General features: G+C 34.1%; 3 protein-coding genes across 4 annotated transcripts; all 3 read right to left on the reverse strand.

The window, feature by feature from the left end:
- Positions 1-834: 834 nt before the first annotated feature.
- On the reverse strand, positions 835-1,265 carry LOC131649703 (formin-like protein 3). Its single transcript, XM_058919459.1, has 2 exons — positions 990-1,265; positions 835-888 (listed from the first exon to the last, which is right to left on the reverse strand). The coding sequence occupies exons 1-2, from the start codon at positions 1,263-1,265 to the stop codon at positions 835-837; spliced, it is 330 nt and encodes a 109-aa protein (XP_058775442.1).
- Positions 1,266-10,606: 9,341 nt separating this feature from the next.
- On the reverse strand, positions 10,607-12,609 carry LOC131651730 (pollen-specific leucine-rich repeat extensin-like protein 1). The gene is made up of 2 exons (XM_058921422.1): positions 11,180-12,609; positions 10,607-10,776 (listed from the first exon to the last, which is right to left on the reverse strand). Exons 1-2 carry the CDS (start codon positions 12,197-12,199, stop codon positions 10,738-10,740), a joined length of 1,059 nt encoding a protein of 352 aa, XP_058777405.1. The 5' UTR covers positions 12,200-12,609; the 3' UTR covers positions 10,607-10,737.
- A 540-nt stretch (positions 12,610-13,149) lies between these two features.
- LOC131651729 (ureide permease 2-like) lies at positions 13,150-15,646 on the reverse strand. 2 transcript variants are annotated; one of them, XM_058921420.1, is made up of 8 exons: positions 15,525-15,646; positions 15,001-15,303; positions 14,716-14,854; positions 14,411-14,585; positions 14,249-14,274; positions 14,058-14,158; positions 13,597-13,971; positions 13,150-13,511 (listed from the first exon to the last, which is right to left on the reverse strand). In XM_058921420.1, the coding sequence occupies exons 2-8, from the start codon at positions 15,235-15,237 to the stop codon at positions 13,356-13,358; spliced, it is 1,209 nt and encodes a 402-aa protein (XP_058777403.1). In that variant the 5' UTR covers positions 15,238-15,303; positions 15,525-15,646; the 3' UTR covers positions 13,150-13,355. The 2 variants fall into 2 exon arrangements, with proteins under 2 accessions (XP_058777403.1, XP_058777404.1); XM_058921421.1 differs by having other exon boundaries at positions 15,001-15,291; positions 15,525-15,574.
- Between the last annotated feature and the right edge of the window lie 9,181 nt (positions 15,647-24,827).

Here is a 24,827-nt window from a genome sequence, read left to right on the forward strand (position 1 = left end):
GACATATATACTGCCTAGCTATGGTGGTGCAAATAAGAATCTGCATAAGTAGATGTACACCTCATGACGCATGTCCAAACCATTATCAGTTTATTACCCTATAAAAACTCCTCACTTCTAGCTGAGCGTTGGTCAAAATTTCCTCCCAATTAAAAGGGACTCAATACCCCCTCTTCTCAACAGTACAATAGAGTAGCTATGTTGCATCTCATTTTCTCAAAATTTTCTCATTGGCAACTAAACTAGACTTTGGGTTAGAAAAATTTATGCTTGACTCAAATAAACCCAGTTAAGAAATATGAAAATTAAACACTCATACTATTTTTGGCACTGAAAGTCGAAGTTGTCTATTCACAATCTATATGGAGAGAATCTTAGTTCAATTTCAATATTTTCCACTTTATAACCTAGGCATCTTCATATCTATTTTATTAATGGTATACCAACACACAAATAGTTTGTATTTTGTAACAACAGACGCGTATCCATATCTTTGCTCAAAGTTTTTCCGTTAATTATAATAACACGGATCATTAGAAAACATAAAATTTCCATAAAAAATTATTTAAGAACAAAATATATCAACCATTTATTTATGAACAGGTGTGATACAATATAGTGTGACTGTCACACTTAGTCTTCAATGCTAAGAAGTAACATAAAATGAAAATAAAAGAAAAGTAAAATAAAAGGGTATTTCAATCATATTATATGATTCATATACATCTCCTAATTGAAATCAATGAAACGTAACTAATTTGAGTTAAGAGTCTTCTATGTATTATCATCACAATGACCAGTTTCATTCACACTTCTCAATCTTGAAATTCCAAATCAAGATTTTTCTGTTGATATGAATAGAAGTACATCATGGATACAAGAATACACCTGAAACAATAACAATAATAATAAATATATGTTTATTTATACCATTACGCAGCAGATAAATAAATAAATATATTAGAAAGAAAGAACGTGAACTCTCTTACCATCCAACCAATATAAACAGCACCAAAGATTATGCCTGGGGACCGCCAGAATGGTGGTGGTGGTGGCGGCAGCGGCGGCATTAGCTGCAATGATGCTTGCATTTGTGGCACTGAAGAATGTGGTGGTGGTGGCTGTGATGAAGAATTCCTTTGCCGGAATAAAGATTGTGGTGGTGGCTGCGATGAAGATGGTGATAGTGGCTGCGGGGAAGATGGTGATGGTGGCTGCAATGAAGTTTGTGGCAACGGAGGAACGGGTGGTTGTGTTGGATCCATAACTAGTGATTTTCAATGACTGTATGTATATGATTTTATGCTATGCCTCTAAAATCCAAATTCTATGAAAATAATAGAAAATAATATATTGAAATGAATGACCGGTGAGTCTATATATACATAAACTTTACAAGTAACTAACTATAACGGTATTTCTAGGCAGTTACATAACTGAATAACACTAATATTATTATTGTTATTTAATTTCAAGAGTGGGTTAGGCGATTTCTTGTTTATGAAAAAAAAAAGGAGTTTGTTTGTGACAAATTTTGTTTTCCAACTTAAAATATTAACTCAAATATTTGCAACTAATGTGCATGCAGTTTATTTAAAACAAATTAAAGTTATTGTTAAATATTAAAAATTAACGAGAAGTAAATGACAATATATCATTTAAAGTGATAAGAATAAAAATAAAAATAAAAATAAAAACATAATATAAAAAAAAATTCAATTTGAAGTTTATTATATATGTTGAGGGCTTAAAGTGTTCCCAAATATATTCTACTAAATTTTTTATTTTACATGAACAAATTTAACTCATATTATTAACCAAATAAATGTCAATATAAGGAGGTACAACATTAACGAAACTACGTCTAGACCAAGAATTGGCCGCCTTAACTAAAGAGTCGGCAATCATATTCGCTTGACGCTTAATAAACTTTACCTTAAAGTTTGTAACAAGACTCAACAATCTCCGGATAGCAGTAATAATAATATTAAACTCCGAATTTCCTGTAACCGCAAAATTAATAGCATGAATTACCACTTGAGAATCACTTTCGAAAATCACGTTATTTAAGTTCATGGTAATAGCAATCTGAATGGCCTCCTTCAGAGCCAAAGCTTCAGCTTCTATGGGTGAAGTGATACATTTATCCCAAGCTACACCTGCAACGAGAATTCTCCCCAAATTATCACGAAGGCACCACGCCCTATTCGTAGTTTGATGGTGATTATTAAAGCCTGCATCAACATTACACTTCAACCACCCTACAGCAGGGGGGTTCCAAACCATAGGGAACTGAGGACCAATATTCAAGACATGATCATCCCGTGCATTAAACCAATCAAACCAATTATAATAAGCTTGAATACCAATTCTCGCAAGATCTTCCCTATTATTATTCCAAACAATATTATTCCGGTTCTTTCACAGACTCTCTACAACCGTAGCAAATCGCCCAGCATCTTTCTTATCTTCCCTACTACAAATATCAAAGATAAGAGACTTAGCATCACTAAAAATTTGTAACCGGTGATCAATAATAGTAGACAAACCTGCTGCCCGCCAACAAAAGCTAGATGATTGGCATCCAAAGAACACATGCCAATCATCCTCCACTTCCAAGTCACACACCGAGCACACCAAAGGGCACTGAACAAAATGATTTCTAACTTACTTGAAGTTATTGATATGGATAATTGCTCTCTTTTGTAATCTTGGCACATAATCAAGATGAGGATCATATAAGTTTTATTTGTTGAATACGTCATTATGCAAATATCATAAAAGTAATTGGAATCCCTTACATACGTGTGTAGTTTATCGTCAACAATTAAATTTAAGGAAATTTTTATTCTACTCCATGGCCTAACGAAATATCTTTTATAATTTATAAAATGTTCCTCTAAAATCAAAAGTATATTTTCAGTGCGCATCATTTATCATTAAAATTGATTGAAAATCGAAAGTACATTTGCGGTTTGAAACCGACAATATATTTCCAGTTTATGTTGTTACCAGTATCAGAGTCATTTTAACCAATACATGTCTTTCTAGGGTTGATTCGCACATAATACAAAAATGAATACTTGTACAATTGGAAAAAAGCCATAAATTACTGAATAACAAAAAGCTACTGAACCCGAACTAATATATATATATATATATATATATATATATATATATATATATATATATATATATATATATATATATATATATATATATATATATATGTATATAGTTAGTGTTATAGTAGTACGAGATACAAAAAATATAATCCAAAATGAATAACAAAAAAGTACAACCAAATAACAAAAAAAATCAACAAAGACTATTGGGTATGGCGGACGATGAGTCGGCCTGTCAATATAACCCTCCGCAAGTGACCAACCCAAGATGCATGGGAAGTATTGTAAGATCCCTCCCTGAAATAAAAAATTAAATAGTTAGTTTTCCGAATAAAAATAATTAACAGAGGCCACAAAGAAAAATAAGTTATACTGTCATGAGTGACATGCGGTCGGTTATCTGTCTCGTGTTCCAGTTTATCCCTTCATCCAACTTTGTGTACAAGTATACTAGACAAGCAACCCCCCAGTTCCACTGCTGGACCGTCTCAAGATCAGCAAAAAACCGGAGGTACATGATATTAGTGTAAGTGGCACTGGTATCCACAAAAATCTGTGTGCCAACAAGATACAAAAGGTAACCTGCTCGGCATCACCATCGACCTCTCGTGCACGCCGTACCTCACCCTCGAACACCTGAGCCAAATAAATATATCTGACGTGACTACCTCGGGTTTTAGCAATCTCTCTCATGCCACTCTCAGGTGTAACTCCCAACATCTCAACCAAAAAATCCAACGCCTCCTTTTTATCGATCCTCTCACGTGGTATATGAAACAATGACATCTCATGATGCCACCTCTCAACGAAAGCGTTGATCATACCCCAGTTGATCATGTTGTATCAACACTTTGCCAAATCTTCCAACTCTGAAAGCAGTAAAAACTCATCAAACCATGGCTCAATTGGTGGTACTAGTCTACTGATATTGCGCCCATGTCTAAGGACCTTGAGCGTTTTACGGTCCTGCATAAATATTTTGACAAATTTAATCAACAAACCAAAATTCAAAATTCATAAACAAAATCATAATTTAAAATGTAATAATCAAAATTCAAAATTCATACCTGTCCCTCCTAGATACGTTTAGCAACATGGTCAGGGTAAAGAGGAAGAAGGGGTAAAACTCAGACGGGCCACCTCCAAAACCATGGGGCGCAGCAGGCTGTGCAGGTGCTCTCGATGAAGGTGCAGGTTGTGTATGAGCCGCCTCTGATGTCATCTGGGGTTGGGATGGAGGCTCTGACTGAGGCTGGGATGGAGGCTCTGACTAAGGCATGGATAGAGGCTCTAGTGTCACCTGAGAACCTGATGTCTCTCCCGCCTCAAATGTTGTAGGGGGAGAAGTGCCTCTGCAGGAGGACAGGGTGAAGAAGGATGGACTGGAGAATCCCATCTGCTGTGGGAGGCCGAAGTAGTGGGAGTAGCAGGAGGAACACCGAAAGATGAAGTTGTAACTGGTGCATTCGGTACAGCCCGTCCAGATGCAGGAGGAGACTGGGTTGCCAGACTCATTTCTCTCCGCACAAAAGCGTGTTGTGCTACCCTATCGTGTCTCAGTCGAGATGCTCTATCAGTTATTGCTCCTGTAGAAGCATGGAAAATGTTAACTCAAGGACCAATGTTAAAAACAAACTTGAAAACACATAAGAAAAAAAAATGAAAAATGCACTTCTGATTTTGTTCTTGATGAAAACCATAGTTATATTCTGGTTTCTGCTGCGATTCAGAGGTTCGTTAATGGCACCCCACCGCCACTGAAGAACTCAATAAAACAGCCATTGATCATTTGAAAGACATGTCTAACACCTTAGTAATGATTTATAATATTGAAAACAAGCCATAAATTTCTAATTTCTGACCTAAAACACACATTTGAGTGGAATTTCAAAATCAACTTACTTGATTGATTGTTGTTGTTTTTTGTTGTTTGATTGTTGTTGGATGCTTGATACACCGGTGCTTGATGCCGCAGAACGACTTGAAAATAAAATTGAGAGAGTGAGTGTATTTGGTTGTTTTTGAAACTGTAATGGCAAGGAAAGAGACAACGCGCCTTTTAGGTATCCAACGTACCAGAAATATACTTGCGATCCCATACCATAGTTATATTTTCGGTTAGTTCCAACATTAATGTCTATTATGGTGCGAACTGGAAATGAATTTCTGTTTTAAAGGGCATTTTTATAATTTCACGTAGTGCGTTGGAAAAGCATGGGGTGGAATAAAATTTCCCTAATATTATGCTTGTATATATTGTAGTATGATTTAGGATTTTTTGTGTCAAGCACGCGTTTGGATACATATAATCTTAAATTAAGCTTGAAGCACGTTAAAATATAGCACATTAATTACTTTATTAGAATTTTAATTTTATTAAGTTAGTCACTTCTTTGTAAGTATTAGCTACTGGCTTCTCCTATTTTTTTTCTCTAGTTAGTTAGTTACATCTACATTATATAAATAAAGACCATTAGCTTAGCTACTGTAACAATTTTAATTTTTGAATGAAATAATTTTCTATTCTCTATTCTTTTGTTTCAAGTGTGATAATTGTGATGATTAGCATCACAATTTGACAAAGCACTTTATTGTAATATGTCTTAAAATTTCAAGTGAGAAAGAGAAAAAAAAGACATATTTCAGTACTGATAGTTTTAGCATTGTTTGTGAATCTATTTGTTAATGAGTCATATCTTGGATCCGTTAATATTTTGTTAGTTTTAAATATGGATTTTCTCTCATTTGTCAAGACAGGTTGCATAAAATAGAAATCCTATTAAGAAAACAAAGGGTAAAATTCTAAGACTTATATTTAGGGATTTCGCAGCCTTTTGGGATTATCATAGGATTGGTAAACATTTTAAAATCGTTAGATTGGTGTGATTCTTATATTGAGAGTTGAAGAGATTGATAAACACTTGGGTAAAAAAATAGGGTTTGTTCTTGGGAATTTGGAAAACTATTTTCTTGTAACTCATTTGTAAAATCTTGCAACAACTTTTGGAGTATAGTGAATTGGAGAAGTTTTCCGGTGACAATAACTTCAGATTGTGGAAGGTAAAGATGAAAGCAATACTAATCAAACAAAAGGGTGGAGAATTTTTGAAGGGAGAGATGTTGATGCTTGCAAACCTTACACAAGCTGAAAAGAATGAGGTGGTGCATAAGGCCAAAAGTGTCATTATCTTGTGCTTCTGAGATGAAGTATTTAGAGAAGTCAGGAGGAAGGAAATTGGACTGAGATGTGGGTCAAACTTGAATCATTATATATGAAAAAATTATTGGCTCATAGGTTATGTCTGAAACAACAACTTTATACTTTTCATATGGTTGATAATAAATCTATTGTGGAGCAGCTGATAGAATTTTACTAGATCATTGATGATTTGGAAAATTTAAATGTGAAAATTTAAGTTGAGGACAAGACTTTACTCTTGTTAAGCTAATTACCCGGATCCTTTGCGCACTTTAAGGATGCCCTTCTTTATGGTAAGGAAGGAACTATCACATTGGATAAGTCCATACGGATGTAAGATCAAAAGAGTTATCAAAGTCAAGAGATTTGAAGAATGACGATAGAGGTGAAGGCTTAAGTGTCTGAAGAGGAATGAGTGGGAGTAGAGAAAACTAGAAAGGAAATAGATCCAGATCAAAGTAGAAGTCCAAAGTTTTTGATAAGTCAAAGTTTAAATGCTTCACTTGTCACAAAATCGGTCACTTTAAGAAGGATTATTTTGAAAGAGGGAACACGAGTGATTATGTTCAGATTGCAATTGTCTCAAACGAATATGATTATGAAAGGGTTGGCACACTAGTGGTAACATGTTTAGAAATAGAAATGGGATGGGTTATAGACTCGGGTTGCTCTTATCACATGTGTCCAAGGAAAGAATATTTTGAAATTTTAGAGCCAAAGAAAGGTGGATTCGTTCGACTTATAAATAATAAGGCTTTCAAAGTTCATGGTATTGGTACAGTCAGACTGAAAATATTCGAAGACTGTGAGTTCCTTCTACGTAGTGTGAGGTATGTTCCCAAACATAAGCGAAATTTGTTGTCCATAAGCATGTTTGATGATTTAGGCTATTGCACTAGAATTGAACGTGGGGTATTGAGAATTTTGCATGGTGCATTAATAATGGCTAAAGGATTCCAAATGTGTGGAATATTTTGGATAGTTCCATTGTTATTGGTCATGCATCATTATCTAGTCAGGACCTTCTTAATAAATCTAAGATGTGGCATTTGAGATTAGGGCATGTCAGTTAAAGAGGTTTAGTTGAACTTGCTAAACAAGGTTTGATAGGGAGTGAGAAATTAAATAAACTAAAATTTTGTGATAATTGCATTCTAGGCGACAACACAAGTTGAAGTTTGGGAGTGGTGTGCATAATTCTAGTAGACCTTTTGAGTATGTTCACTCAGATCTATGGGGTATGACAAGAGTGGAAACTCATGGTGGTGGATTATATTTCCTCTCTATTATTAATGATTTCTCTAGAAGAGTGGGTCTACATTCGAAAAACTAAAAGTGACACCTTTGAAAAGTTTAATGAATAGTATAACTCTTATAGCAAATCAATTGAAAACTTAACTAAATGTATTAAAATTGACAATGTCCTGGAGTTTGTTTTAGAGCAGATTAATGAGTTTTTTAGGAAACATAGTATCAAGATATATAGACTGTTGCTGAAACACCTCAACAAAATGGCTTAGTAGAATGCATGAATAAAAACATTTTGGAGAGATAAGGTGTATGTTGTTATGAGCTGGGTTACCAAAAAAATTTGGGGTGAAGATGTTGCTACAATAGCTTACTTGATCAACTGATATCCCTCCACGAGAATAAACTTCAAGACACCTATGGAAGTTTGGAGTGGGAAATCGGTAAACTACTCAAATTTGAAGATTTTTCAGAGCCTTGGCATTTGCTCGTATTAAAAAAGACAAACTTAATGTTAGGGTTGTGAAGTGTGTCTTCATTGGTTATTCTGAAGGGGATGAAAGGTTACAAACTGTTTAAGATGGATTTTGGAGGACCAAAATTTATCATAAGTAAGGATGTTACTTTTGATGAGACTCGTACTGGGATAAAGTGCAAAGAACTAGATGTTAAATAATTAGAAACTATGGTGGAAAAGACTCATTTTTAGGTGGAGGTTCCTACTAGTGAGACTAGAGATAAGGAGGTAGTATAGACTCCTATTTCTAGTACTATTGAAAGGCAAAATAAAGTGTCTTCTAATTATTAGTTGGCTCATGATAGAATTAGGAGGGAAATTGTACCACCTCAAAGGTACGGTTATGTTGATCTTATTTGTTACGCTTTGAATGTGGCTGGAGGGGTGCAAGACTCGGAACCAACGACCTTCAAGGAAGCACTAAAAAGAAAATATAGTTAAAAATGGTTGATGGTAGTAAATGATTAGATGAATTCATTAATGAAAAGCCGTACTTGGGAGCTTGTGAGACTATCTAAGAAACAAAGGGTGGATGGATGCGGGTGAATTTTCAAGAAGAAGGAAGGTATTCCAGGAATAGAAGAACCAAGGTTTAAGGCAAGACTTATAGCCAATGGTTTCACTCATATGGGATTGATTACAATGAAATTTTTTTCACATGTGGTAAAACATGGACCGAGTTTCAATGAATTTCAAATATTATGACTTTGGTAACTTTAGGAAAAAAATTATCCTATCACATTAATATAATATATATATTAATTATTCATCATTCACGATATCAACTAAAGTTACAAAGTCATGGGTAACAGTAAAGTTACCAAAGTCATTCCCGTAAAACATTGTTCAATAAGAGTACTTATGAAAATTATAAATCAATATAATATTGAGCTAAAACAGATGGACGTCAAAACAGCTTTCTTACATGGATACCTTGATGAGACAATCTACATGGAACAAACTGAAGGTTTTGTAGAAGATAAGACTAAGGTATGTTTGTTGAAGAAATCTTTGTATGGGTTGAAACAAAGCCCAAGGCAATGGTATCGTCAGTGTCTTGAATTTCTTCTTAAACATGGTTTTGTAAGAAGTAATTATGATAGTTGTATATACATATTGAAGAGGAATGAGAAATTCATTATCTACCTCCTTCTATATGTTGATGATATTCTGATGGAAAGCTCTAGCAAAAACAAGATCGGTAAGCTCAACGAGATTTTGAATAGTGAATTTGAGATGAAAGATCTTGGTGAAGCTAAAAGAATTGTGGGTATGGATATCATGAGAATCCGTAAAACGAGTGAATTGTTCTTATCTCAGTCTAGTTACTTTAAGAAAGTAGAGGAGCAATTTAAAATGCAAGATGCTAAAACCGCCAACACTCCTTTAGGTCATCACATGAAACTTTCAGTTAAACAGTATCCTCAAAATGACAAAGAAAAGAAGATAATGGAGAATACACCCTATGCAAGTGGAGTTGGAAGCATTATGTATGGTCTGGTTTATAGTAAACCGGACTTAGCATATGCAGTCAGTATAGTAAGTCGGTTTATGGCAAATCCTGGTCAGATTTACTGGGAAGCTTTGATGTGGGTGTTGAAGTATTTGAATGGTTCACTAAAGAATGGTTTAAAGTACCCCAAATTCAACTCAAGAAGAAGACGCTTTGGAGGATTTTGTAGATTCTGACTATGCAGGTAATATGGACACTACAAAATCTTTATCAGATTATGTGCTTACATTGCTTGGGACAGCTATAAGCTGGAAGTCAAATTGATAATCGGTGATCGCATTATCTACTACTCAAGCGGAATATAGTGTCTTTAAGAATGTGCAAAGATAATAATATGTTATTAAATAAAGTGAATGATAAATATGTATTCTATAAAATTTTAGAATAATGAAATGTTTACTGAATATGTGTTGAAACTAAAAATAATATATTTAATATTAAGCCAAATTCTGTTTGAATTGTAATAAGAAAAACAGTCTTCTTTTCTAAGTCACTGGAAAACAAAATATTAAAAGCATAAAATATTTGTATAAAAATATACTAAACAAATAATAGCACATTCGCGCAACTGAAAATTTTAATTCTTTATTCTGTTGTAAAATTCTAGACACTCATATTAGTAAAAGAATTAATATTTATGTTTATAGAAGGATATTAAAATGAAATTTAATTGATATGAAATCGGAGTAAATTTTTTTACACAAAATGCATCACAACTATTTATATATTATGTAATATTTTAAATGTAATTAAAATAAAAATCAAAAATTAAAATAAATTTGACGTTATGATTAATTGACAATATAAAATTATATATATTGTTAGTGTATATCAATTATATTATATTAAAATTATATTTTAAGACTATACGTTTAGAGTTTATCAGAAAAAACAATTAACCATACCAAAATATTTGAGAACGAAAATAGCATCCACTTATTTAAGAACAAATGTAATATCATATATTGTGTAAAAAAGCAAAGGAACTGTATCTATATCTATCATATCCATCTGCGTATATCTAACAATATACAGTACATAACTGTGTTAATGCTAACAAACAAATCATATATTCAACATTCAACATTGGTCTCAAAGAAATTAAACCAAAAAAATTTTGCCACAAGTTGCAATCTTAATTTTGCTTCTCATATTTGACGTGTGAGAGCCACCTCTGAAAAAAAACAATAATCACACTTAATTAGTAATAATGCACATAATAATACAAGTTTGGTTATATACATCAACACATTAAATGAAAACTTTCTAATATGTTGATGAATAAGGGACATATACAATTTGCTACACATTAAGAGAAATTTGCTACACATTATCGTTGAGATTATTTCTTTTTCTAAATTTCAGAACTCAGTACCTAAATTAATATGAAAATTGTAGTGTAACTTTTCTAATACAAACTCAATGAATTAGGGACATATATACATCAAGAAATTAAATTAAATGAAAATTTATAGGTATTATTATTAAAACTAATAATTAGACGATTAAAAATGATAGACATTACAATTGATACAGTATTACGCAATGAAATACGAAAGAAAAGAAGAAGAACATACCACCCAACAACCAATACTAAAGACGTTCACAATGACTAAGCCGATTAAGATGTTGGTGAGGAAAGGTGAATTATCAGGCGGAGGAGCTGGCGGTGGTAGTCGTAGCACAATCGGATCCGGACGGTATCGCATTATTTTCAGAGCAGGAGGGGGCGGTGGCAGTGAAAGATCGGAAGTTAGTTCCGAATTGACCTGTGGAGATTCGGTTGGTGACGGTTCAGCAGAGTTTGTTGGTGAAGGTTCCGGAGAGTTGGCAGGAGTTTTTGTTGGTGATGTTTCATGAGAGCTATCGGATGAGAGAAAAGATGGAGGTGGTTGAGGTGTTGACGTTTCTCGTCGAATTGGAGAATCCGATGGTGGATGATGTCCGTGTGAGTCCAGTTGGAGGTCTCGTTGAATCGTTTGAGGAATCTTGGAAGGTGATTCAGGCTTTGATGATTGCGGTGATCCAAGCTTTGAAAGTGATTGAGGCTTTGATGATTGCAGCGATCCAAGCATCGAAGGTGATTGAGGCTTTGATGATTGCGGCGATCCAAGCTTTGAAGATGATTCAGGCTTTGATGATTGCGGCGATCCAAACTTTGACGGTGAGTCCAGTTTGAAATCTCGCTGTATCCTTTGAGGAATGTTTGAAGGTGATTCAGGCTTTGGTGATCGCGACGATCCGAGCTTTGATGGTGATTCCAGTTGGAAATCTCGTTGTATCCTTTGAGGAATGTTTGAAGGTGATTCAGACTTTGTTGATCGCGGCGATCCAAGCTTTGATGGTGATTCCAGTTGGAAATCTCGTAGTATCTGTTGAGGAATGTCGATCAGCTTTGATTTTGAAGGTGATTCAGGCTTTGATGATTGCGGTGATTCAGGCTTTGAAGATCTTGAAGATGATTCAGGCTTTGATGATTGTGGTGATTCAGGCTTTGAAGATCTTGAAGATGATTCAGGCTTTGATGATGGCGGTGATTCTGGCTTTGGTGATGGCGGTGATCCTCCAGGCTTTGAAGATCTTGGTGATCCAGTCATGGTGTTCTGTGCTTTCTTTCAACTTCTTTCACAGAAACAAGAATAAAAGAGAATGCAGAATAATGGCTTCTTCCAAGACTCAGATGTTTAATAATGGATTTTCAGGGTGTGTATGTATACTTGTTTGTTTCATTTCAAAGCTTGCTTCACAAATAACTGTAACTAACTTCTCTTAACCGTTTTATAGTTAGTTAGTTAGTTAAACTAACTGCCACCTCGCTTCATCAAGTTTGTTAGTTAATTAGAGTAATTAATTAGGCACTTAACTAAATGATGGATTAGTTATTCTCATGTTGGGAGGATTGGTGTTGATAATCTCTTCATTCTCTCACTTAATTGTATCTTACTTTGTTCCAAAAAAATTGCATCTTACTTTGTGTGGATAAACTTATGAATAGGTGGTAAAAGATTAATTCAGGACCTTCATTTTAAAAATATGAAAATAAAAAAATTTTTATTTTTAAATATGAGATTAGTCTAAAATGTGTCAATGTTGACATGTTTAGATTTGAGAATTTAGAGGATTAAAAATAGCAAAAATTTTGAAGAAGCGACGGAGAGGAATTTCAAAAGTCTAAAATTAGAAAGCTACAAAACACATTCCGAATTTTAGAATTCATAAACTTTTTTTCATTTGAATTTTTTTTTGAAAAATAGAAAAATTATTGATCTTTACATAAAACTACCCTCTAGAAACGAAAAAGCAATGGCCATGTTGTGAGTGAAGAAAAGAATTGAAAACACCACTTCTACATCCTTTTGAGTTTTGACACAATGGGAAATTGTGTTTCACTCAACTAAAGGGGAGCTTTTCCAAGACTTTTGGATACATTTGGAATTTCCATCACAATAATGTTGTTATGGCTAGAATTTTAAATGCATAAAAGAATTCAATAAATAATCATAAAAATAAACCTATAATAAACATCGGATACTTTTAATCAAAAGATATAAACTTTGGATAAATATTGCATCACACAAATGTTAATTTTGGAAGTTTATTTATACACAATTTAATGTACAGAAAAACTATTAAACACAATGTAATTCAAAACACTGACTCAAAAATTTAATAACTTTTTCTTATTACTACATAACATAACATGTGTGAACTCAAACTAATTTGGTATATTGTTATATAACTACAAGAGTTTAATCAATGTTTCCTATGTCCTGATGATGCCATGAGCACACCAACAGCCACAATAAACATAAACAACATACTCCCAAGCAGTGTATATGTTCTTCGCGATGATCTCCTATACTCTCCAAACAAAACAATCCCCCAAAATGTACTCACTAGTGGAAGTGCCTGTTTCAAATCAACACATTCAAATCAAGAAATGATTCATTGAAATCTAAACGCGCGAATTATATATAGATGTAACAAAACTCACTTGGACAGCATCTGCTGCTGCATATCCAGCGGCTTGACCTCCCATAAACTGAAGTCCATTCCCAAATCCACAAAGGAAACCGGCCAACAAGGCCCATCCTCTGCCATTCCAGTCTCGTAAATAGGCTTTTAACGATGACTTGGGTAAGTTTAACACGGGGTGGTAGAGAAAAATGATGTTTAGAATTACGCCGATAACAAAACAAGATACTGAAAAATAGAAAAAGGCAGTGTAAACATTCAAATGGGGAACCCCTTTTTTTAAAGTGTGCCATTGGTCATTTGTTGCTAAGTTGAATGCTGGTGAGAACAATGAAAAGCAAATTCCAGCAAAGAATGTTATACTCAGTCCAATCAATGTGTTTTTACCAAAAACCTGCAGCAGAACTTTAGAGTAAGATATGTGACCAAGGGGAAATGATTTTTTGAAGTATCATTCAGTAATTGATTATAGTGACATGCCTTAATAGCTCTTGTTTTCTCAAGCTCTATAAGAAAACCTGCACTTCCTGCTTTCAACTTTTCTGCAGAATTGCTTCCACTTTCAATATCCTTTGATTTAACTATAATTATACACATTGAAAAGGTAGGAAAAATTAGCATATTGTTAAATTATGCAATCCTGAAAGTTGAACCTTGTTGATGGTTCTTACCTATGTTTCCTTCTTTCAAGGAATCCCTGGTAAAAAAACAGAAGTTGCTGATAGAATTAGCAACACCCTAGCAAATTTATAGAGCAAATGATGACAGCAATACAATCAAATTGAAATTATTAAAGACCATAACTAGGCAAACTGTAAGAAAACAAGACATACAAGGGTGCATCGTTATGACCATTTGAAAAATCCTTGAGCTTAGCCGAATTATCAGCAGCATTTGATGAATGAACAGCAGAGCCTAGACAAACTGCAACCAGAAAGCAACCAACTCCTAGAAAAAGAATCTCAGCTTTATTGATTTTGTCATCCAAAAAGTAATTTAATGTTGTTCCTGTGACAAATGGAACAAAGTTAATACAGAAGAATTCAGCTTTATACCGTTTGTCTAGAGCTTATTAAAATAAGTAGTTGCTTAGCTTGTTTAGCTTTATAATTTTGGACTGATAATGTCAATGAGATACCTATAACAACAGTTATGCTTGATGTGATCACCTCAGTGACCGACAGACCAACTAGAGCGAATGCATATTGTGTGGACAGATTTCCTATGCTAAGGACAACACCACCTGTCATTGCAAACATTACTGACTGCCAATTATCCTGCACATAACAATGTATACAGATTGTTGAACCAACTTTAGACAGTAATTTGTTATTACAGATAAACTAAACACCCGTTTCAAAGATAATAATAACTAAACTCAACACGATCACTATGATTATAAACAAGTGAATACCCTCCTAACCTGAGCAAGTTGAGCTAAGAAATTTGGTTGATCATGTGTCCCCTTTCCTATCTCACCAAAAGTAAAAGCAATGATAACAGCAGCCAAGAAATTGGTGATTGAGTAATCAAGGTATGTATGCTGAGGAAGACGGCCCCGTCGCTCTAACAGAGTCAAAACAGCAGGCCATGTCCCCAAAAAGAATAGAGCCAACAACATGCACCCTATGGCCCCTCCTTTGCTCTCCACCAAATACATTTTCAACTCAACACTTAATATGCTCTCAGAAGTTGAACTAATCAAGGAGGAAATCTAACAGAAATCCTGAAAACATCATCAATAATTAGTCCTTCGAAAAAAGACTATAAATATATGCAACATGATAAGGTGAAATCAAACATACAAGAGAAAGTGCATATCCTAAAAAATTAGAAACAATAATCAATTGGAAATTCCAAGTCAACAGCATAAGTATGTATAGAATTGGAAGCAGTTGAATTCATAGCAGTGATGAAAATGGAAGATGGAATAAAAAAAACAGTTACCTAACTCTGAGGAAGTGGGAAAATGATAGAGGCTTTAGAATGGTGAAGAGTGTGTTACATTCTATTAGAATTAAATAGATGGAGGCAAAGAATCAACTTGGATTTTGTCAGCGGAATCCTACTTTTGTTTACTTATTATTACAATTTAATTTAATTTTATTGACTTTTTTTCCTTTCTAATTTGGATAATGGATGAGATTCTGTTTTATATTCTACTATTAAAATAAGAATAGCCGCCTTTGCCATGTTTATTTTCTTATGTAAATTTGACTTAAGCATATCATATTTTCAAATATCAATATCACTCATTTAAAAATTTTAGATTTTAAATTTTAAATTTGATTCCACTAATAGAATTATACTCCAATTTAATATATGATCAATTAAATGAGAAAAAATAAGCCATAATTTGTCAAGTAGGGCTGACAATGAATCGAACTAATTCGAAAATAATTTAAAATTTGGTTCGACAATTAAATCGTTGAACTAGGTTCATGAATCAAATAAGCCGAATATGAGTTAAAAACTAAGTTCGTTAACTAAATGAGTTGAACTTAAACTATACATAGTTCGACTCTTTAGATTCATGAGTCAACTCGATTATATATGACATGAATTATATTGTCTTTAAGAGTAAGTTTAAATATTTACTCCAAATCTTAACCCTATCTTTTTTTAATCTAACGGTTTTAATTGATGATTTATATTATCAAGAGAGCAAATTATTTCTAAAAAAATTATACAAATAGAATCAACATCGTATAAGTTTCAATCTTATAAATTTTATTTTAATTTTATATTTTTTATTTTAAAAAATATTAATTTAAAATGTCAAATTATATATAAAAAAATAGATTTTAAAAAATTATTTTAAGTCGGGAAAATAAGCGACTTGAACTTAACAAGATAAATTATAATTTTATCTGATTTAATTTTATTTATTTTTGAAAATTATTTATCTGATAATTATAATTTTATTGTGTGATTGGTGTTTTGGCATGTTTGAACTACCTATGGTGTGAGGTAGTGGCCTTAGAAATAATTATTTTAAAGTGTGTGAGGTGTATGAGTAAAAGTATAGAAACATATGAGTGGTGGGAGAGTGTTATTAATTATTATTATTTACATTAGAAATTAATTAAACAAAATAACAATAGTATGGTAATTAAATTATTATTTAGTTATTAGAATTATTATTATTTTAACTGAGAGTATAATAATAAAATAATAGAATAAGGTAGTAAGGGTAAAGTGAAGATTTTGGAGATAAGTGAGGTTATGATGGGAATAACATAAATGAGGGAATTAGGCTTCCTATTAAAAAGGGAGAAGTGTCGGAAGTTGAGATTTGATTTTACTGATACGTGAAAAATAGGAATAGGGGAAAAGAGAGAAGAAAAGCTAGGGTTCAAGGGAAGAAAAGAGGAATCGACATTGTAGGGGTAGAAAACTCGTAGGAACTCTAAGGTAAGGGTGAGGTTCTAATTATCTAAGGGTTTGTGTACTAATTTATGGGTAGGGATTGATTGTTTGTTTGAATTTTTTTCTCTCGTGTGATTCTGAAAATTCTGTTTTCAGATGTCATGGATTAACTGATTTTGTGTGTGGTTGTTGTGTCCATAAAATCAAGTTGATTCACGAGAAAAATTGATAGATTACTAATAGTTATCACGCTCTATGTATGGTTCTTTAACTATTTGTAGAGGTGAATTTGAACCGAATTGGAATTGGTTTGGGGCTTGATAGAGGGTTTTGGATGAAAATCCTGTAACTATGAAAACTGTAACTTTTTTGGAAAATCCAAATGTTTTGATCATAACTTTTGATCCGGGTGTCCGTTTGACGTGCCGTTTAAATCTGTGGAAAGCTAATATAATGTACTTTCTTGTAAAACATCTAATCTCAAATGACGCTAAAACGCCACAAACCATCAATCCAACAAGATACACACAACTTAAACGGACACGTACACTTTCTCGATCTCGTGTCATCATGTTTTAACTTCCGATTTGTTAGAACATATTTCCCACCCCTCTCACATTTCATCATAACAAATGCTTGCCTTCTACTAGTGACATGGTCGGACCTTGCTATCACAATGCCAAATCCAAGTTTACTAGCTTCATTTTGGACCCACTCTAGCAAATATTCACGACAAGTGAAAGTCATTTTATTAGTAAATTATGGTCGAACATCTACCGCAACGGCAATCGCTTTACCATCATCATTCACCTCTTTTGACTTAGCATCTTCGTTGACCTCTTCAGGAACTTCTAACTCATCTCTATAGATGTTTTCGGGACGCATCATACCTAACTTATGCACAAAACATACATTCTGTCAAATCTGTTTTTTGAATTTTGTAACACACCTTATTTCGAATATGCACTTCCGAAATAAGTTTGGTGGATTTTTAAAGTACATATCCGAAGTGACGCAGTTTCTTCTTCCAGAAATCAGTACCAATAAAGTGAAATGAGAGGTGGAATGTGAAAACTTTACCTCAAATTCTAGCTTTATGTTCTCTCCTCGATATGATGAACCACTTGAAACTTGGTTTGGAGACGAAAAATTGATTGAAAATGAGGGTGGGTTTGGAGAGGGTTTTGGTTTTGTGTAATGAATGAAATAGTGAAGGAGAGAAAAATGTATATAAAGGGTTTTCTCGGATATGCATATCCGAAAAAACACATGACATTTTAAATCCAACGTTTAAATGAAAAAAGTTCAAAGAAGGGTGATTTCGGAAATGCATATTCAAAATAATTGAAAATGTGATATGGGTGTCTTCGGAAATACATATCCGAAGGGTATTTTGGGTTTTCAGGGGTGTTTTTCACCCTATATGGGTGTACAAAGAAATTCTCAATGTTAAATGACAATAGTATATATATATATATATATATATATATATATATATATATATATATATATATATATATATATATATATATATATATATATATATATATATATATATATATATATATATATATATATATATATATATATATATATATATATATATTCGAACACTCCGATTTTTTTTGCATCTACATATAAGAACGTTCAATGTTTTAGAAAACCCAATACTGCCCTTCATGCAACTTCAACAATTTAATTGCATTTTTGTTTAAATTTCTAATAATGTAAATGAATTACATACAAATTTTAAATTCAGTACTTGCGTAGAGCTCCTCAATGTCAAGAATGGTGGTGAATCCTACACTCAATTAGAATGATCACCGAGTGTTTCAAAATTAATAGGGTCATAATGTTGTTTCTTCTTGGTTCAATAAATCATTAACGATAATGTCAAACATAGAACAAAAGTAACTTAAAAAATCAAACAATAGTATACATTCTTCACAAACCAAGAAATATGATATATTCTTAAATAATCTTATCGGTTGATTAGAACCTGGAGTGGGCCAGAGACTTCTTGCACAATATTGATGATGAGGAGGAGGGGTGTACCTGCAGTGCACTCCGATGCTAAAGTCAGTAGGAGCACAAATACGTTTGAGTGTTTCTTAGGGTTAGAATTGAATTATCTGACCCTCTCAAATGAGAGGGTTTTTTATAGTGCCCTCAGCGCTTGGCCATTGGTCCATATTTTAAGCTGAATTAGGGATACATGCCTAAAGTATGTGACTTCCAGGAATATAGGCGTAAAACCAGGAATCCTGGAAGGCTGCCCGAAACTAGTCGTTGGGCAGGCAGAGATGCACTTCTAGGCAGCGAAGGTACCCAGCAAGCAGGTGACCATTTGTCCCTGACGGAGGGGCAGAATGGTCGTCTTGATGTTGGCGTAGGTGGAGGCCTGAACGAGTACAATTGTGGTTTTCTAGCCCTCTGGCCAGGTGAGGATACGTCCTTGATGGAGGGGTGGGAAGAAAAGTGCTTCCCTTTTCCCTCAACTGATGGGGCCGAGACTATTGGACCGTTCAGGAAGACGCGTCCCCGTGCACGCCCTTTTAATGCTTCTTATAAATAGGAGAGGGCAGGGTTCATTTGCATTTTTGTTTCTCTCTCTTTCCTGCTATCTCTGCTCCAGTCTCCATGCACCATCGTCAACTGTTGTTCAGCGCCGCCTTCTGTCGTTCAAAGTTGCTCGACCACCGTCAAACCTTCCTCAATCACGTAAGTTCTTCCTTTCCCTTTGTTTCTGTAAAATTTAGCTTATGTTTTTGCCTAGAATGCATGTGGTTAGGACGAAAAGATGTACATTAGGAGTTTTTCGGTGATTTGTTGGTGTCTTACGGTGGTTCTGCTACTTTCAAATGTCGGCGCCGATGAAAATGTACCGAAAGTAAGGCACTTCTGCGTTTTTGTCTGGTCTGACACCGTGACCGCCGGCGGCGACGAGCCCACCGCAGTTGAATCACAAGAGTTGTTGGTGGATTGATGAATGAGAACGGTGGCGCTTTGGGTTTTGGTGATGAACTGTCTGAGTTTTTCGATGATCCTTCATGCGAAATTTAAACCCAGGCATCAGGGAGATCCCTCCCCATGAAGGGCTAGGGTTTTTCCTTTCGGGGAGGAGGTAAACTCTATCGAGGAGGATTTTTTCAAGTTCCCTGTGTCTTTGTCCGCTGTTTGAGTAAGGAAAGTGAGATAAAAGAGCAATAAGGGAAGAGAGAAGAAAAAGGTGAGATAAAAGTGCAATAAGAGAAGAGAGAAGAAAAATGATGTTTGAAGTTTATTATGTTGATTTTGGAGCATTTGGTTCATCGTGTCCCATCCCTTACAAAAACCTCCCTTGGGTTTGGGTTCGAGTTCGAGTGGTGATTGCGGGTGCAAGTTTGAGTAGTGTGAAACCTGCACCCGACCCTACTCGTTGTCATCCCTACAACTGAAGTATCTACTGGTTCTGATCCCAATTTGACAACATTGTTTGAAAGGATAGCACATGTTCATTAAAGAAAAAATCAACTTCAAGCAGATTTGGTGGAGCATATTAGGGAGAAATTTGGTGGTGAGAATAATGAAAGTTAGTTTTGTCTTATTTTATAATTCGGTTAAAATATAATTTGATGTTTATTGTCATGTATTATTTTATATTCCTATGAGAATGTAATTTTTTTATGTATTATTGTTGTGCATTTTGTATCATTTTAAATTTTATAATATTATATATTTATGATTATTTACAACTTCTTTAAGTAAAATTTATTAAAATACTTTTTCGCAATTTTATTCATTGATATTTTTTTGTCAAAAATATGGTGAAGTCTAGAGTGAGGGCTAGAGTAAGTCCCTCACCTAACGTATTAGTGGACCATAATTAAAAGTCATAAGATGAAGGGATTTATCATATTGTATCATGTGGTATCCACACTAGATTGAAACCAATAATTTTCACTTTTTTCTTCTCTCTTCCCTTATTGCACTTTTATCTCACTTTTTTCTTCTCTCTTCCCTTATTGCCCTTTTATCCTACTTTCCCTGTTATTATAGTCACCATCTTGCTGTTTGTTGATCTTAGTATCTGTCTATACATAACATTACCCCATCTTTGTTGATCCCTCATCTCTACTGCTTATTTCCAACCACCTTTGTCTTTGAAACTTCTATTTATAACATGTGAAAATCAACAACAAAAATATAGTCTTTTTAATTAAAATGGAACTGAAGCCTTGTTACACAACCCCATTAACACCTTTTCGTGCTCCTTTCATTACTGTGTTTTTTTATGGATGCCTTTTTTTTAATTTTGGTGAAATTTAATATTGGTGGTAACGGTTGCCTTTTCCTTGAAACATATATCCTTCAATCATATGACTTTGATCTTTATAATTTTTCATTTGACATTTTTTTCAAGTTTTCATCCATGAAAAAACATTAAAAAAATCCTAAAATTAAATGAAAACTCAACAAAAAAAATTGTTGAAACTTTAATAAATTGAGTACATGCAGAAGAGAAAAGGGTTTTGAGTTTTGACGGTAAACTTTGTTAATTAATTTGAGTAAATTAACCACTACTCATGTTGGTGTGCAAAGGCAGTTAACAAGGGATATCAGACCTACTTTGGTAGTGACTAATAAAATCATATAAATTTATTCAATCTAATGGTTTAGAAGAGTGGTACATGAATGAGGGACTTGATTCAACCCTCGTGTTAGACGTTACCCAAAAATATAATTTTTATTATTATGTATTTTAATTAAAATAATTAAATTAATGTTAACTTGAATCAAAATTAATTACAAATAAAAAAATTTAAAATGTGGGATTAAGTTTTGGTTCTTTATAAACAACCATCATTAAAGTAAAAACTTCTCAAATCAACTATACATTTTTCAAATCTTAAAAATCACTTTGACCCCACAAAAAGTGTTTTAGTTTACTCATTTAGTTTACTCCCACTAAAGATGCTCTAAGATATGGATGGGTTTGGGTATTGCTGGACTCAAAAATTGGACTTTCACTCGCTCGTTAAAACTCATTTAAAAAAGGTTCTGAACACCCCATCACCCGCATAACCAACCTGGCCCGCCCGTATGATCAAAAATTGGTTGAGTTTCATTGGATAAATATGGTTTGCGGGTATGTTCGTCCCTATAGATGAGTATGAAGAGAGAAGAGATATGTTGAATTTTAGTTCTACATGTTATGGAAAATGGGATACAAAGAAGGAAGTGATTGCAGTGGGTTTGATTGAAGAAGTGAAAATTGGGAACATATTATAACTGGGTTCTATGGCAAGGAGAGAAGCAAATAAATTGGTAATTGGAAATGATGTTTTCGGTGAATTGATGCTTAAAATTTTTATTTTTAAGTTTTATAAAACCAGCAGAGGCAAAAGCAAAGTGACTGAAGCAGCTAAACCACCAAATCCAAGCCCGAATAGTTGGAACCAAGTACTGAATTTAGGGGTGTTCATTGGTTCGGGTAAATCCGAACCAAACTAGACTCAGAACCAAACCATAATGTTTGGGTTTATTAGAGTTATATCTTAGGATATGAAAAATCAGCACTATAGAATAATTAAGGCTAGCCTTAATTTAATAGAATAAGAAAAGTCGTTCTTAAATGTAGAGCTTGAATTATTCAACTCTTGAATGTTTAAATCCTCTTATATAAATAGAGCATCATGCTCCATTCAAATTCAACAATAATAAAATCAGTTTCTCTCTTTTCTCTTTTAGCTTTCTCTCTCATATCTCTCATATCTCTCATATCTCACTCTAATATGGTATCTGAGATTCGGTTCTATCCATGGCAGTGACTCTAGTATCTACAACTCCGGCAACCGCATCATCTATGTCGTTCCAACTCAAAATCACAGAAAAAAATTGATGAGAAGAATTTCCTACTTTGGCGCCAACAAGTAGATCCTTTCATTAACGCGAATAATCTTCAAAACTACCTTTACCTTCGTGAGAACCCTGCATATTGCACCTGGATTACGCAAGATTAGTGGCTTATGACGTGGCTTAAATCCACGCTTTCACCTTCGATTCTTTCACTTTTTCTTTGATGCGTTCATTCCTACGAGCTCAGGGAACGTATTCTTGCGCACTTTTAAAAGCTTACACGTGCGAAAGCAAGACAACTACGAGCGGAACTCAGATCTACGACACTTGAAGACAAATCTGTTGGTGATTATCTGGTTCTCATCAAAGTTCTTGTTGATGCGCTTGATTCAGTAGGAGATGCAGTTCCAGATCAGCAACACATTGATGTGATTCTTGAAGATCTTCCTCAAGATTTTGCCTTTGTTATTTCAGTCACTCAAAGCAAGTTTGATTCAGTAGAACTTGAAGAAGTTGAAGCTCTTCTTCTTGCTCATGAGATGAGATTCTACAATCCGTATCAACCAATTCGTGGACCTCAGTTTACTCATCCCATGGTTAACACTTGGTCACGCCCAAGCTATCAACCAAGATTTCTCCTCTCCCTGTTCCTCAGTCACAGATCACTCTCAATGTTATGATTGCTAACACAGCTTCAAATCCAAACAGTTCTTGGTTCCCAGACTCAGGAGCTTCTTATCATGTTACCATTGCCTCTCAAAACATACAGCAGACCACGCCTTTTGAAGGTTCTGATCAGATCTTCAATTGTAATGGTCAAGGTTTGCACATTCACTCTTCAGGCTCATCTTATTTTCCCTCTCATTTTAAACCTAACACTCCATTAGCTCTTCATAATTTACTGCTTGTTCCTTCTATTACAAACAACCTGATAAGTGTCAGCAAATTCCGTCTTGATAATAGAGTTTTCTTTGAGTTTCATGTTGATATGTGCTATGTCAAATCTCAGGCTACCAATGAAATTCTGCTCCAAGGTCGTGTAGGAAGTGATGGCCTGTACCAATCTTCTCATCTTCAACTTCTTAAGTCTCCTTCAACAAGTCAAGTCTCATGTTTCACCTTAGACTCTAATGCTCCTGTTTCAAGATCTAATTCCAGCACTAGTGATAGGGTTTCAGTTTCTAATCAAAATGTATCAGGTAATAACTCATATTATTCTCAACATACTTGGCATTTACGCCTTGGTCATCCAAATTCTAATACTATGAGACTTGTTTTAGCTCAATGTAATATTCCTTATTCTAATAAAGTTGAATCTGTCTTTTATTCTGCCTGCTGTATGAGAAAGGCACATAGGATGCACTCCTCTTAATCACAAACTCAATATCACTCTCCTCTTGAATTAATTTTTAGTGACCTATAGGGTCCTTCCCCAGTCAAATCCTCCCAAAACTTTACCTACTACATCACCTTTGTTGATGCATACACTAGATTTACTTAGATCTATTTGCTTAAAAATAAATCTGAAGCCTTAACTATCTTTAAACAATTCAAAGTCATGGCTGAATTACAATTTGGATTTCCTATTAAATCTGTCCAAACTGATTGGGGTGGTGAATTTTGCCCATTTACAAAGTTTCTTTTTTATCTTGGCATTATTCATCGTCTAATTTTCCCTCACACTCATCACCAAAATGGTGTAGTGGAGAGGAAGCATAGACACATTGTTGATTTTGGTTTAACCCTCTTGAGTCATGTCTCTTTACCTCTCAAATTTTGGGATCATGCCTTTTTAACTGTTGTCTACCTAATAAATAGGTTACCAACCATGTCTCTCAATCAACATATACCATATGTTGTCCTTTTCAATCAAAATCCTGACTATAAATTCCTCAAAGTCTTTGGGTGTGCTTGTTTTCCTCTCCTTCATCCATACAACTCTCAGAAATCTGACTTTAGATCCCATGAGTGCCTTTTTCTAGGGTACTCTATAGCTCACAAAGGTTACAAATGTCTATCCCCAAATGGTAGAATATTCATTTC

Source organism: Vicia villosa, linkage group LG2, assembly GCF_029867415.1.
Source record: "Vicia villosa cultivar HV-30 ecotype Madison, WI linkage group LG2, Vvil1.0, whole genome shotgun sequence".
NCBI classification, from domain to species: domain Eukaryota; kingdom Viridiplantae; phylum Streptophyta; class Magnoliopsida; order Fabales; family Fabaceae; genus Vicia; species Vicia villosa.